Source organism: Balaenoptera borealis (genome assembly GCF_965194805.1).
Source record: "Balaenoptera borealis genome assembly, chromosome: 7".
NCBI classification, from domain to species: Eukaryota; Metazoa; Chordata; class Mammalia; order Artiodactyla; family Balaenopteridae; genus Balaenoptera; species Balaenoptera borealis.
This window is the reverse complement of record NC_138864.1, coordinates 116156133-116171648: the sequence shown is the minus strand read 5'-3', so window position 1 is coordinate 116171648 and position 15516 is coordinate 116156133. Positions and strand designations below refer to the sequence as shown.

The window sequence follows — 15516 nt, the reverse complement described above, 5'->3', positions numbered from 1 at the left end:
CTCTAAAGGCCATGTTATTTCTCTGATTATTTTTAATTATTGTATACTTTCAATTATTGAAAAGGAATAGATGGTCTTTAGGAATGGTTTTGTTCTAAAATTGTCTTTGTAGGCACCCATTTTGAATCAAAAATGTATTTTCCTACAGACGTTTCCTGTCACTCAACTAAAGTTTTGAGTCTCTACTTCCCCAGGAGCTGGGCACACATGAAAGAGTGCGGTTTCTCTTCTAGGACCTCACCTTCTAGTGAAGTTCGGGCTGTACACAAGGGACACGTGACACACGAACCGAGCATGAATTCCCACGGTTGCCCAGAGGCCCAGAGGCCGTGCCTGTGCACCCTCCGCGGGCCTGCGCTGCCCCTGCGGGATGCGGGGATGCGCTGATGCCTCCCGCGCTGCCCCCTTGGCCCTGGTGAGTGGGTCGGCCCAGGTGAGGAAGGAGAAAGAGAAGAACGGTTCTGCCTGCGCGAACGCCTTCCGGAGCCTGGCTCCTCTCTCACCCCCACGCCCATCCACGTCTCCTCATCTTCATTCGCTTTCGGGCTCCCCCTTCTCCCCTTCCTTGCCGGGCTCTTCCCACTCTCGGTCCCAGAAATACTCTTTAGGCTTTTTAAAGGGCTAGTTCTGAAGTTTCGTAGATTCACATTCCTTCTATGCCAGAGTTGGAGAACAATAAAGGGCCTAAAAATAGACAGTAATACGTGTAAATTTCCTAAGTTTTTCTAAGGCAAATATAACCTGGGACAAAAGATTCACAAGAATAGTTAAGAAATAGTATTTGACCTTCCCCTATGCCTTTATTCTAGAAGCTTCCATACCTAGGGAACTTGACATACATTTCAGGTTCTGGGATAACGCACACCAAGTTAGTGGTGGCCGGTGACCTCTGGGGACTAGGAATAGGGATGGGGAGATCACTGAGGCTGGGAACTTGCACACGCTTTGGTTTAACGATTTTTGTTTTCTAATTCAAATAACGTATCAAATCTGTAATTAAAAAAGACAAATGTGTCCTACCACAGGGTATGGATTTAGCTGCCCCAAGGAGGCTAATTATACCATGGTACGCATTCACACCCATCAGAAATCAGGCCCTGCTGCTCCCTGGGGTTCTGCACTGGTGACCGAGCAGGGCTGGGCTGGGTCAGGATGCTGAATGGGACACAGAGCAGGTCACCCGGGGGAAAACACTCCCTCCTCCCCAGCTCTCAGCCTAGTCCGTGCTCCCATCGCTGTGCTTCTCACTCAGCAGTGCCCCTTGTTTTGTCTGAACAACCAGCCTGAGTTTAGGCCTAGGACTACATGTATTACTCTCCTGTCATCAGCACCTCCCCAGGGTTTGGCACAAAGCTCACTAAAAATACATTGAATAAACACATGAACAAACACGGATAGTCCTCATTTTCATGATTCCCTCCCCCATCCCTCCCTCCCTTAGAACCTGAAACTTAAAACTTTATGGTAATTCTTTGCAAACTTTACTGTATACAGGTGTGACTTGATTTGAAAATACAGATTATACTAATGGTTATTGTGTAAAACTACAAAACAGATTCATTAGATTAAGAAACTTTTTTTTTTTTTTTTTCCTACCAAAAGGAAAGGAAAACGTGCTTCCTGAAGGAGTTACTGGATTCCACAGAGCAGTATTTTCAGAGCTTTGAGGCAGGACCCTTCATGGGTGCTGCTTGCTCTGCTTTAATTCCTGGGCAGGGTGATGATCAGGGAAGGGATCGCTGTGCACTCCCCTCCTACCCAGAGACCGGCTCTGTGCAAGGCAGGGTATTGGGAGGGCAGTGTGGTCAAGCCACAAAGCAACAAAGTCTTGTTATATGGTTGCTCAGACAATGAGACTCCCGCTTCCCCATGATACACACTAAAGAGGGGTCACGCAGTGATTGTTCCCAGAACTGAGGTTTGCCCACGGTGACTGCTACTTCCCATAAACAGCAGAAGGACCTTTCAAAACAGGTTCAGTCCCTATAAAAGGATTTAACTGCCTCATAAGCAAGTCTCTACTATGTTTCAAGTCACCACTTTCTGCTCACCATCTTCTATCCTCCCAACTCTTTTACCTTCTATGTCTTCACTGTTATTTGTATAATTTGTATTACTGTCTTTATTTATTTATTGTCTTTATCACGTGTCATGTATTCCCCCAGGTTTTCATTCCTGCAATGGTTTTTTTGGTCTAACTTGGATGTCCAACCCCTGATCTTTCCCACTATCTCTTACACTCCCTTCACCTTCGCTCTCCTTCCAACCCAGATTGGTTTCCATGATCTATTAAGACAATTTCCGCTTTGCAAAGGCCCTCTAAAACTTGTCCTGATCTCCCTCCAAGTTGTTCTCAAAAGGTAAAAACCCCAATCCAAGTTGAACCCAACTTCCCTGCAACTCAGAAGCAACTAATCTCTGCTGGAAAAAAAACCAATCGCATAACCAGGTTGACTGGTTTGAGTTTAAATTTATGATCCTCAAACTTACATGGGACTTAATATTGTCTAGCACGCCTGTGTTTTTGTGGGAAACTTGCTCTTCCATTCTCTGAAATAAGCTACGATCCTGGGGTTACATCTTCTCCTTCCCTGGTCTCCACTCTAGCCCCACTTGCAGCTGATAATCCTTCTTCACATCTCACTGGGAAAATAGAAGCCTGAATTAGTTTCCCAGGCTGCGATAACAAATTACCACAAACTGGGCTTAACACAACAGAAATCTATTCTCTCACAGTTCTGGAGGCTAGAATCCGAAATCAAGATGTTGGCTGGGCTGTGCTTCCTCTGAAGGCTCCGAAGAATCCTTCCTTGCCTCTTCCTAGCTTCTAGTGACTGATGGCAATCCTTAGCTTTCCTGGATTTGTAGGCATCATTACAGTCTATGCCTCCATTGCTATATTGTAAGCAGATAAGGTAGGGGATCCCTGGAGAAGGAAAACCAGGCATGGCTTTCTTTTTTTTTTTGGCCGCACCGTGTGGCATATGGGATCTTAGTTCCCCGATCAGGGATCGAACCCATGCCTGCTGCACCGGGAGTGTGGAGTCTTAACCACTGGACCGCCAGGGAAGTCCCATGGCATGGCTTTCTTGACACGAGAGAAACCATTTTAGGCCTAAGCCATTTTGAGATCTAGGCCTGGACACAATGCTTGCCCTTGAACAGGTCTCAGTAATTATGGTCTTAAGGGAACACAAGAACAAACTGTCACTAGACAAGAGAAGTAACAACAGCAAAGATAACAAATCAGTTGTAAAGACTCCCAGTTCTGTTTCAATGGTAAAGACTAGTCTGAAGCACTTACTTGAGCTGTTTTGCAGAATTTAAACCCCCCTCAGGTGCTCAACCACCAGATAAACTGGAACCTAAGGGATGATACTGTTGTCCTTTTCTGAACCTCATGACTTCAATCAACTAAAGCTTGGGCTCTGTCAACTTTGCCCCAATTCTATGCTGACTTCTGCTCAAGCCCTTTCATGAATATGCACTTACTCTTAGCTTAAAACTTCCCCAATTTTGCTGTTTGGGGAGACACTGCTTTGCGAAAGCTCTCCGGTGTTCTCCTTACTTGCTGCAGGTAATAAATCCTTCCTTCTCCCAGTCGATCTTTGGCTTGGTTGTATCTTTTGGCTCAACACCCAACCAAGAAACGAACCCAGTTTTCAGATAATAGCATCATCCTTCCTTTCTTTTTTAAAAAATGTTATTATTACAAAACAGTACTAAAACCAGAATTAAAATTTAAAAGTTAAGGGAATTCCCTGGCGGTCCAGTGGTTAGGACTCAGTGCTTTCATGGAGGGCGGGGCCCAGGTTAAATCCCTGTTCCAGGAACTAAGATCCCACAAGCCTCGTGGTGTGGCCAAAAATAAATAAATAAATAAAAGTTAAATTAAAAATAAAATTTTATTAATAATTAATTTTTTACACAATTAAAAAAATTTACCCAGCAATCCCACCACTGGGTATATACCCAGAGATAAACATAATTCAAAAAGACACATGCATCCCAATGTTCATTGCAGCACTATTTACAATAGCCGGTCATGGAAGCAACCTAAGTGTCCATCAACAGATGAATGGATAAAGAAGATGTGGCACATATACACAATGGAATATTATTCAGCCATAAAAAGGAACGAAATTGGGTCATTTGTAGAGACGTGGCTGGACCTAGAGACTGTCATACAGAGTGAAGTAAGAAAGACAAAAACAAATATTGTATATTAACACATATATGTGGAATCTAGAAAACTGGTACAGATGAACTGGTTTGCAGGGCAGAAATAGAGACACAGATGTAGAGAACAAACGTACTGACACCAAGGCGGCGGGGGGTGGGGGGGGGAATGAACTGAACTGGGAGATAGGGATTGACATATACACACTAATATGTATAAAATAGATAACTAATAAGAACCTGCTGTATAAAAATAAATAATTTTTTTAAAAAAATTAAAAGAACAATTAAAATCCAAGAGAAAAATTGTCCCTCATCCCATCCCCTAATTAATTCATTTTTATTTGTCTGTGTTACTATCTACTCTTGATCCATACACTTAATAGATTTTTGCACTTTCGTAGGAATACTATAAATAGAATTTTATGTTCATTTTAAGTTAATGTAATACTATAAGTATCTTTCCCGCACAATCCTTGCGCCCCTCAACTTTCCTTTCCCACTTTTCCTGTACCTCCTACTGCATACTCTCTCCAACCAGTGTCAGTGCCAACAGCACTGGGTCCTTCCTCAGCTTTCTCGACGCCCATTCAAAAATATCCCGCCACATTCACACACAAATGGGATTCTCTTCTTGCTATCGATTTAAACATTTTTATACAGCTTTCTTGTTTCACTTAACAACACATCGTGGATGTCTCTCTAGGTCAATAGGCAGAGATTCAATGCACGCTGGTTCGAGCTGTGTTAAGAGTCTGGACAACGATCAACCGCGTTGCTCCCAGAACCCTTCCCCCTCCACACAAAAGCTTTTATACATAACTTCTTTATCGTTCCTTTTACTTCTAGAAGATTCTCACAAGAGAGACTGCTGGGTCAAAGGTCACGCACATTAAACATTTTAATAACTATTCCGGGATTACTATCCCAAAGGGCTCTCTCTAACACTTCACATTTCCATCAGCAACGCTTGTGAGGGTCCCTGTGCCCCCGATGGCCTTTAATATTCCATCTTCACTCAGCAGGGGTGGGGAGAAACGGCTTTTCTTTTTAAAAGGATATACCCTTTCAAGTTTAAAATAAGGGATTCACTGCCTGCACTGAAAAGAAGGCTAACACTGAAGCCCGTTTTCCAATTCGGCGTGATTGCTTTCCCCTGGCGGGGCCCCTGTTCCTCTTCCCAGTTTCCCTGAGCGTCGTCTAGGGTTTGGCTTCCGCGACGCCGCCCGGCCGTTTGCAGGGGGGCGTCCCCTGCCGCTCCGCCTAGCGCCGGGGGCAAAGGTGCGGGGTCCGCTGGCCGAGCTACTTCCCGACGCCCGGACTCTGAGGGGGCGGCGCGCGCTCCCGGGCGGCCCCACCCCTCCTCGTCCGGGCGAAGGCGCTTCGAGAACGCCGAGCGCGGCGCCCAAGGCTGTGGTGACTCTTATTCTTTCACCACTTTGAGGGACCCGGCGACGAATCCCCGGGACGCCGAAGAAGCGGCTGCGGAGTCCCGACGGGGCGGGCGTGAGGCCTAGCGCCGCTGTGGGCGCTGGGGCCGGAAGGCGCCGAGCCCCCCTCAGCTGCGGGCCGGGGGCGTGGCGAGGCCGGATTCTGTTTCCCCCCCGGCCCTGAGGAACTTTCGGTTTCGTTTCCGGCCGGCGTCTCCACCTCCCGGGAACCGCCCGCGCCCCTTCAGTCTCAGGCCCGACGGCCATGGCGCCAACCGCACTCCTCCGTGAGGTGACGCAGGTGCTGTGCGCGGCCGGGGGCGCCTTGGAGCTGGAGGAGCTGCGGCGCCGCTTGCGGCCGAGAGTCAGCAAAGATCTGCTGGAGCGGCTGTTGCGGGAGCGCGGGCTCTTGGCTGTGGCGCAGCGGGCGGCCGGGGCCGGCGCGGCGGCCGTCGAGCGTGTGGTGCTGGCCGTGTCGCCGCTGCGCGTGTGCGGCGCGTACCAGGGCCCGAAGCCGGGCTGCGTGGGGCTCTGCGCTCAGCTGCACCTCTGCAAGTTCGTGTTCTACGGCAAGTGCAAGTTCCTGAAGGACGGGTAAGGCGCCGCGCCCCGGAGCCCGACGGCGGGGAGAGGGCCTCTTCGCTCCCAGCCCGGTCGTGGCCCTTCGTACATTCGGGGGCGACAGTGAGGTGGCCGGAATTCCCTTCAGCGAACATTTATCGAGCGTTTACTGAATACCCGGAACTGTGCGCCGGACTCCGCGTCGAGCGGTGTCCTCTGGGCCCCTGCGCTCTCGGAGAGTGACTTAGAGCCCAGCAGGGGGTGGGACGCCCTGCGGGTGGCAGTCCCGGGGTGGGGCCGGGGAGCGCTGGCCGAGGGAAGAGGGAGGCATCTCCAGAAGGAAAGGGGCTGCGGCTGACTTCTGCTCGGAGCTCCAGGGCGCCCCGGGCTCCAGAGCTGGCCGTGAGGGCCCACGCGGAGGCGGGCTCTCCGCCCAGCAGCCGCGGGACTCTTGTGAAACCTTTCTCACTTGCTTACAAGCCGGCAGCGGCTTCTGCTGCGTTTAGAATAAAACGCAAGCTCCTTACCGTCGCCCCCCGTGTCCCTCAGGGAACTGGTCCCTGCCGGCCCTCCTTCCTGGTCCCCTCCCTTGATGCCCTTCTGGTCCTGGGACACTCCCAGTCTTTGCTTATCCGGTGATCTCCGCTCTCCTGGACCGCCATTCCTGGTTTGCTTGGTGTATCGTTCAGGACTCGACTCAGGCATCACTTTTCTTCCTCTCCATCACGTTGTTCTGTTTACTTTTCTCATAGCGCCCGTCATGGCCGCGCGTTCCTTCAGTAGAACTGAAAACTCGGAGAGCAGAGGCCCCTCTGTCTTGGCCCTGGCTGGCTTTTCCCGGCCCTCAGCTCTGTGCTCTGCGCCCGGCAGGTGCTCAGTGAGATTTGTGGAGTGGATTAATGAGGTGAATGCTAGAGAATTTGGACCTCACCCTGAAGGTGGTGGGGCCCGTCAAATGGCAGGCGAGTCGCCATCAGGTGTGCGTTTGAGGAAGAGATCTTAGTGGTGCGGGGGCTTATTTAGAGGAGGATGTGATGCAGACCTGTTAGGAAGCTAGTCCAGTTATTTAGAAGAATTAGTTTCTTTTCTTCTTTCTGCCGTAACATGGTAGACATTATTTGTTGCTCACGTCAGGTCTAAGGGTAAGGTTTAATAGTCAGCATGGGGTATGGACCTTGATGCACGCAGTCATTTAGGGACCCAGGCTGGCAGACCTAGACTCTGCCCCCCTCAACCCATGGCTCTTAAGGCCATCTGGGTATCAGGTTCCAAGGAGCAGGTGGAGGAGATGGAAGGTAGAGAGCTGGTGGGAGGTTTTTATGGGCCAGGTCTGGAATGGTAGCTATCTTTCTGTCCGTGTCACCTGCACCACAGGATGTCTCGTGACTCTGCCTGGGTGCAGGAGGAGCTGGGAGATGTGGTCCCTGGGAAGCAGCTGCCCAGAAATACCCTTAAGAGGAAGGGACATATGTGTGAGAAATTCGGGAGAGTTGGTGAGAGGGTGGTGACAGGATCCGAGAGGCGATGACTCATTTTTCTTTATTAATGTTGACTCAGAGCTGACTTCCCTTTCTTACTGTTGACAGACAGCGGGAGAGGGTTTTGTTTTGAAGCGTGCCCAGGGGGTAGCTATCCAGGTCTGAAGCTTGGGAGGATCGCCAGGGCCCTGAGATGCTAGTTTTGGGACTTGCTGGGCAGTGTATGCCATGGCTGCAGCACTGGGAGTGGGTTGGATCCCGGGTGGAGGCTGAGAGTGGAGCCCTGGGGCTGCAGGGGCTGGTGGAGAGGCGGCACCTCCGGGTGGAAGGAGGAGCACACCTGGAGAGGAAGGCAGACACAATAAATGGCGGATGGAGGGACCTAATGACAGGGATCACTGGTGGGTCTTGTTAATGTCCGTAGTTGGTAAAATAAAGATGGCAGCCCTATTAGGCTAATCCCCAAAATTTGGGGTCAGATTTTATTTGTCTTGGAAATCTGGTATTTACTGGCCTGGATGATCCTGAGTTTTCTTTTTTCCCTCTTCCTTGTGGTTTACACAGGACAGTTTGTTGAACCTTCCTTCTCTGGCTGTTTCTGGGTTGCATAAGGGAGAGTGGGTGTGGTCAGCTGCACATTCTATACTTTCCCTGGGAAGTTACTTGTTTTCCTCAACCACAGGGTCACCTGTCTCAGAAGTAGATCATCACTGCTGCTTTTGTTCATTGGTGACAGCTGGGGAGGGTCCTAGGTCCCCGATTCCATCCTGTGCTTAGGGGGCAGTGAGCACAGTGGTTAAGAGCCCAGCTCCAAGGCAAGCCTGCCTTGTCTCTACCCTGCTCTGCTCCTTGCCCGCTGAGTGATCTTGGGCAAATTACTTTTTATCTGAGCCTCAGTTCCCTCATCTGCAAAATGGGATAGTATTACCCACCTTATAGGCTTGTTGAGGACAGTATGAGTTAACTCACAAGACATTTAGGCAAACCCTGGTTTGTGGTAAATGCCCAATGAGTTTTAGTAGCCATCATCATCATTGTAATTACCAAGCCCCTCTGCCTAGAATGTTCTTCCCTGCTCTCCGTGCCTGGTTCCTCAACCCTAAGTATTTGGCTCAGGTTTTATACCTTCCAGGCACCATCCCTTGATTGCTTCCCCACTTCTGTCAGGCTCAGGTGCCCCTCTCTGCGCTGATGCATCCTGAGCACAGCTGACCTTGCACTTCCCACAGCATTTTAGAGTCATCTCAATGTCTGTGTCTCCACTAGAGAGAAGGAGAGGGGTTGGATGACTCCAAGGTTTTCAGCCTGTGCAGTGGAAGAGGGAAGTTGCCCTTTACTAAGATGGGGGAGCCCGTGGGAGGTGCAGGTTTGGGGGAGTAGATCCAGGGGTTCAGTTTTCTTTTGAGATGCTTATCATAGGTATGGCAGTGTCTTGAGTCAGGCAAATGCTATTTACCTGACTCTTCTGGGTCCTGTTGACGCAGGTGATCATTTGAAGGCTTATCTTTGGATCATTGGGGCGTGGTGCCAGTCCCTGGCTCACAGAGAGTGTTCAAGAGGGGCTTGTTGATCAAAAGAATGCAGGAGGGGAGCAGAAAAAGGGCTGGGCCTCAGTAGTGGTGCGTGCGTGCGTGTGTGTGTGTGTGTGTGTACATGCCTGTAACCATAAGCTGTCTACACTCATTTATTCAGCCAATGTTAAATGCCAGTAAGTGCCCAGAGACTGGCACGCTGTGACTCTGGGGGAATGGCCCCATCATTCTCATCAAAAACCTGCTGAGAGGTGCTGCCCTGGGCCTAGAACTTGCAAGGCACCATCTCTTCCTTTGTAAATAAGCACTATGATTTTTCATTGCATAGACATGCTGGTTTTCTCTGGTGTTTCTAAACAATGTCAGGAACTATTTCTGAAAAATTTTCTTAAAGATTGTTTTTACCAGCTGTATTAGTTTGCTTGGGCTGCCGAGATTGTTTTTACCAGCTGTATTAGTTTGCTTGGGCTGCCGTAACAAGGTACCACAGACTGGGTGGCTTAAACAACAGAAACTTATTTTCTCACAGTTCTCGAGGCTAGGAAGTCAGAGGTCAAGGTGGCAGCAGGTTGTTGTCTCCTGACACCAACCTTGGCTTGTAGATGCCTTCTTCTCCCTGTGTCTTTACATGGTCTTCCCTCTGTGTCCTGATCCCCTTTTCTTATAAGGACACCGGTCAGATTGGATTAGGCCCCCCAGTGACCTTATTTTAACTTAATCACCTTTTTGAAAGACTGCAAATACAGTCACTTCTGAGGTACTGGGAGTTAGGACTTCAACATAAGGGTTTTGGGGAGACGTTTCAACTGTGACCCCAGCCCTGCTTCTTTGCAGGAAGGACTGTAGGAACGGTCACAACTTGACGTCCGATCACAACGTGAGCGTGCTGAAAACTCACGGCGTGGACCACCTCAGCTACAGTGAGCTCTGCGTGCTCTTGTTACAGAATGACCCCTTGCTCTTGCCGGAGGTGAGTGCCGGGAGAGGGTGGGCCTGAGTGTAAGTGATGAGGGAGGGACCAGGAGGTGGGAAGACAGGGAGACATGGCGGAAGAGAGGCCAAGGGCCCCACTGTGATCTCTGGGGTCTGCCTGGAGGGAGACCTGGCCTGAGTTCCCGGCTCTGCTGAATTTTAGCCCTGCGATCTTGTGCCAACCTTGCTCCCTCTTGAAGCCTCCTTTCCCTCTATGTCAGTTGGGCTGGTACCTCCTTTGCAGGGCTTCTGTGAGGTTGGGGGAGCCCGTTTGGCCAGTGGCTGCAGCCAGTTGTTACACAGAGCGGAGCGAGTGAGAGATTCCAGCTGGCCCCTCCCTGTCTAGCAGGACTTAGAAAAATGCAGGTACTGCCAGACCCCGGAGGTCTGTGGGGAAGTTTTCTAACTTGGGTTGATGTGAACTCTCAGACTGCATTTCAGACAGTAACCACCCACTTGTTTTGAAGCTCACTGCAATGGTCATGGACTAGCTCGAGTCCTAAGAGAAGCGGACCCCAAGGTGGGATTGGAAGTGTGAGAGATTTACTGGGGAGGGAGCAAAGAAGGTGGGGAAGCCTTCAGGTGGTGATGGTGCTCTGACATCTGTGGCCGGAGGAGGGGCAGGAAAGGGACCCGGTAGGAAGAGACCCCGCCTGCAGTGCAGTGCTCAGAAAGCTTCCGCCCAGCCAGCGAGAAGTTCGGAGCCAAAGCCCCTGTTGGTGGCACCCTGTGTCTCCCCAGAACGACCTGCCCGGTCGCTGGCTGAGAGCAGCCCTTGGGAGCGCCCTGTGTGTAAAGAGGGCGGCTGCAGAGGGCAGCAGCTGGGCCGCGAGTTGCCTGTGCTCTGTGGCAGGTCCGAGCGGTCGTTCTGTGGCCAGCACAGGTTCTGTGGGATGCCCTGGCACTGCTTCTTGGATGAGGCGACAGGGATTAGATGGATATATTTTAATGACAGTGCTTCCTTCTTACTCAGTTGAAACCTCCCATTTGAGAAAGATGCTACATAGCAAATGACTGGCACATAACAGGTGTTAAGTGTTTTCCTTTGCCTTTTGAAAACTAGTATAGATTTAATTCACCTATATTGACAATCCATTACAGACGAGGCACTGGTGGTAAGGAGGTGAAAGACCCTTTCTGCTCTTCTGGGGGGCACAGCTACTGGGTGGGACAGTAGCGGATGATATCATCGGATGATAGCAAGGTGCTGTTGTAGGTGCTTTAGCAGGAGTCGGTGCTCTGGTCCCGGGGGCACAGTTTGGGCACCGGGGAAGGTGCCCTGGATCAGATGGTGCCTGCTCTGGGTGCTGGAGGGTGAGTGAAGGATGAAGGTCTGGGAAGAGGGAGGCAGAGATCGGGAAGCCTACCTGGTCAGGGCACAGTGTGTAGGTCGGCACGACCTGGACTTAGGGGGAGGGGAGAGAGAAATGCGAAGGTGGAGGCTCAGCCATACAGCCTCCTGCGTCACAGGCAGGAGTTGGGGCGAGGTTGTGTTGGGAGGGTAGGCATTAACATTTTGGAGTGATCACCTCGGTAGTGGTATGAGAACTGAATCAGCAGGTGACCGGCCTGGAATGCGCAGCCTCTGTCTCCTGGGGTGTGTGGGGTGCTTCAGGACACAGTGCCAGCACACGGGGGCTGTGACCAAAAGCTCGGATCCAGGGCGGCTTTCATGCCACGTCCGCTGCTCTCAGGCTGGCCCCCTTATCAGTTGACCATTTGGGGGCCGCCACCATGAGTTGAGCACCCACTGTGTTCCAGGCATTGTATTAGTCACTTGGTATATTTCTTATTAAATTCTCACAATAGCCCAGCAATGTAGGTGGCATTATTTCCATTTGGGGGATTAAAAAACGGAATCTCAGAGCTGGTGAGTGGCCTGCCCAAGGTCAGACAGCTTGTAAGTGGCAGGATCAAGGTTAGGGCCCAGCTCCCTCTGATCTTTTCCCTCGGGGCTTCCATTTCCAGAAGGGACCCCCTGCTGATCTGGGCCTGGGTTCTGTAGACCTCTGTTCAGTGTAATGCCTGTGAGTTGAGTGGGTGGGCCCTTGGTGGTCTCTGGTTTAGTTCCCATCTCCAAGAACGTGGAATGTAGAGGAAAAGGAACAGTTGATTCAAGTTCAAGCCCCACCTTACCAACAACCCAGTCCAGCAGGTACTGTATGTGCCAGGTGTGTTAGACAGCTGTGTGACCCAGGGCAAGCCTGTTAACTTCTCTGAGTCTCATTTTGCACTTGGGAAATGAAAGGGCTGTATTTGGCTTTCTTGAAGATACTTTAAAGCCTCAGAGCCTCTTTGACCTAGAATTGGAGAAAAAAAGTGCTGGGAGAAACTGGGTCCTGGGTTAGAGAGAGTTGGTGAATCAGTGGGGGCAGGGGCTAGGTAGCGTGTAAGGTTTGTTAGTAGTGTAAGGTTTGCTGTGCGAGTTACATTAAAATGTTTTCTCATGTGAAGGGAGCAACTCTGATCAGCTGGATGTTCTTTGGATTTTCCCGGCGGAGGGGCTTGTTCTGAGCAGTCCGCTGTCCTCCCCGGTCCCATTTACCAAGGGCATGTGCTAGCGGCATCCATCTAGAGTGAGGGATGTTCTCAGAGCTGTGCGACCAGTGTCACGACGGGATCGCAGCCTTGGCTAGGTCTCTGGAGGAACCTCTTTCTCTAGTAGGTGGCTCAGTAAGGAAGTGGTGTTGTGTGAGGCCTTTCTAAGCTGCTGTCGTTTTTCCTTCTCTGTTAACAGATCTGCCTTCATTACAACAAAGGACATGGACCCTACGGCTCTTGTTCCTTTAGAAAGCAATGTGTCAAACTCCACATCTGCCAGTATTTTTCACAGGGTGAATGCAAGTTTGGCACTGGCTGTAAGAGATCCCATGATTTCTCTAATTCTGAGAACCTGGTAAAACTGGAGAAGTTGGGCATGAGGTCAGAGCTGGTGAGCAGGCTGCCTTCCATTTACAGAAATGCTCATGACATCAAGAATAAGAGCTCTCCCTCCATCAGAGTGCCGCCTCCTCCCTCTTGGTCACAGGGGACTTCCGGTAAGGCTCTGGGCTGGGGCTCCTGGATGCCAGCTGACCGCTAAATGGCATGTGTGACTTTGGGCAAGTCTGTGCTGCTTCTAGTAAAATGCAGTTGGCCATCCCCTCCTAGCCGGTGGGGATTGTGAAGATGAATTGAAATCAGAGCTGTGAACGAGCAAGACATTCTAAACAAATGCCGACTGGTGTCGAGGGTGGGTGAATTCTCTCTGGGCCTCATCTGCACAGAGATGGGAGATGCTGCTTCTCCCTATCCAGTCTTCTCTCTGCCCCCCTGGAGAGCTTGTTTTCCAGTGAGGGACCCCAGAGTTAATGCCATGCTGTACAACTCTGGGGCCATCCTTTGCATTGCATTCTGTTTAGGTTTTTTTTTTTTTGAATGAGTGAATGAAGCATATTTATTTACTTATTTTTGAATGAAGCATATTTTAATTTCAGCTCTCTTCTTGACATGAATGGATTTTTTTCGTCATTGCAGATTGACTTTGTTCACCGCTCATCTCTAGACGGTGCCGACCACAGTAGGCACTGAGACATTTGTTGAATGGATGAATCTGTCAGGAGACTTGTTAAAAAATTTTTTTTGAGAAATATCAGGCTTAGTGACAGGCAAATGGGGGAATTTTGAGCAGAGATTGTTTATTTAATAAGCATTTCTTGAGTACCTGTTGGTTGGGACGTGAATACCACGGTCCCTCAGGGAGGCTGTGATGCCTTGGTGTCCTTTGGATTTTCACAGTATCTGCTGTTGGCTGGCCATTCTGATGATCCATTTTCTCATTCAACAAATTTGAGTCCTGGCCACGTGCTGGCCACGTGCTGGCCACTGTCCTGGGCCCTGGTTATACCTTGGTGACTGTGAGCCGTGGCTCCCCCCCCCCCCCACTTGTTTGCTGTAGTGATAATCCTGGATTTTTAATAGAACACTTCCTAAAATACCAGTGCCAGGATGATCAGCAAACAAACTTATCACTCTAATCTTACCTGATTTTTATATTTGAAAGTTGTCCTCGTCATATGTTTTTTTCTTTACATTTTCTTCAATTATTTTTGGTTAGTTTCTTTCAACAGTAAGAAGCCTAGAAGCAAACAGGTTTTGCTTTAAATAGTTTGTTAAAAGTGTCATTTGGATTATGGCCTTGTTAGAAAGGGAGGGGAGGGTACCTGCGCCTGGGGGGAGAGGGAGGCCTTCTCTAAGGCTCCACAGGTGTGGGTTTTAAGGTGCAGCCTGTGGCTGTCTGAGGGGCCTATAAAACAACAAGGGAAGATGAATAACAAAATAGGGAGGGTTTGCTAATGAGTTTTATATGCTTATACGGTGGCAGTTGGGGCCCACCGAAATGTAATTATTAGGTAATGGCTCATAGAAGCACTTCTAGTAAAGTTAAACTTTGAGAGCACTTGCACGCTCTTGTTTGTTATATTACAGTATTTTTTGAAAATTATTTATTTTTATTTATTTTTGGCTGTGTTGGGTCTTCATTGCGGTGTGCGAGCTTCTCATTATGGTGGCTTCTCTTGTTGCGGAGCACCGGGCTCTAGGCACGCGGGCTTCAGTAGTTGTGGCTTGCGGGCCCTAGAGCGCAGGCTCTGTAGTTGTGGCGCACGGGCTTTGTTGCTCCGCGACATGTGGGATCTTCCTGGACCAGAGCTCGAACCCGTGTCCCCCGCATTGGCAGGCGGATTCTTAACCACTGCGCCACCAGGGAAGTCCCTACAGTTTTTATAATTAACCTAAATTAGGTTTCATTTTGAATTGTGGGCTTTCTGTTTATTGTTATTTTTTTCTTGGTATTGGCACCCGATTCTAATAGTTCATTGACAAGTATTTGCTTTTGCAATCAAATCTAGTTTATAAAATGCAGCCTTCACTTGCTCTCTGGGCTCATCACATCCGTAGATACAGAAGGAAAATGTTGGTTAGTGGTTCCCCCCTATTAAAAAAGTATCCCAGGTTCCACTGTTGAAGGCTTCTGATTGTGTCAGTCTGAGGTAGAGCCGGGCACTTCTGTTTTTAAACAGATCTCCTAGTGAATTGGGTGCACAGCCAGAGTTGAGAAAAGACTCACCCCTAGCCCCCAACCATGACGTCCTGGATTTGGCAAGCAGCCCTGTGACCTTGGGCTCCCTGATTCCTCCCTAAAAAGCAGAGGACCCACCTGTATGTCTGAGGGTGCTTTCATCCAGAACTTTATAAGATTTTGTGAGGTTGCCTTGCCCACTTTTGCCTCATGCAGAGGGATGAATGAATCCTTTTTTCTCTCCTTTGTACCTTGAACTACCCCAACCCCATGTCAGAAGCATCGGTGATACATCTTTGCAGTGT

General features: G+C 49.7%; 1 protein-coding gene across 2 annotated transcripts in view; it reads left to right on the top strand.

Moving 5' to 3' along the window:
* The first annotated feature begins 3414 nt into the window (after positions 1-3414).
* The window catches only part of PARP12 (poly(ADP-ribose) polymerase family member 12), a 45086-nt gene continuing 32984 nt past the window's right edge, over positions 3415-15516 (top strand). The window contains exons 1-3 of one of the 2 annotated variants that reach the window (XM_082400302.1): positions 3415-6203; positions 10015-10150; positions 12890-13190. In XM_082400302.1, coding sequence (XP_082256428.1) covers positions 5875-6203; positions 10015-10150; positions 12890-13190 — 766 coding nt within the window. In that variant the 5' untranslated portion in view covers positions 3415-5874. The remainder of the gene's footprint in view (positions 6204-10014; positions 10151-12889; positions 13191-15516) is intronic. The other variant, XM_082400301.1, reaches the window with a different exon arrangement.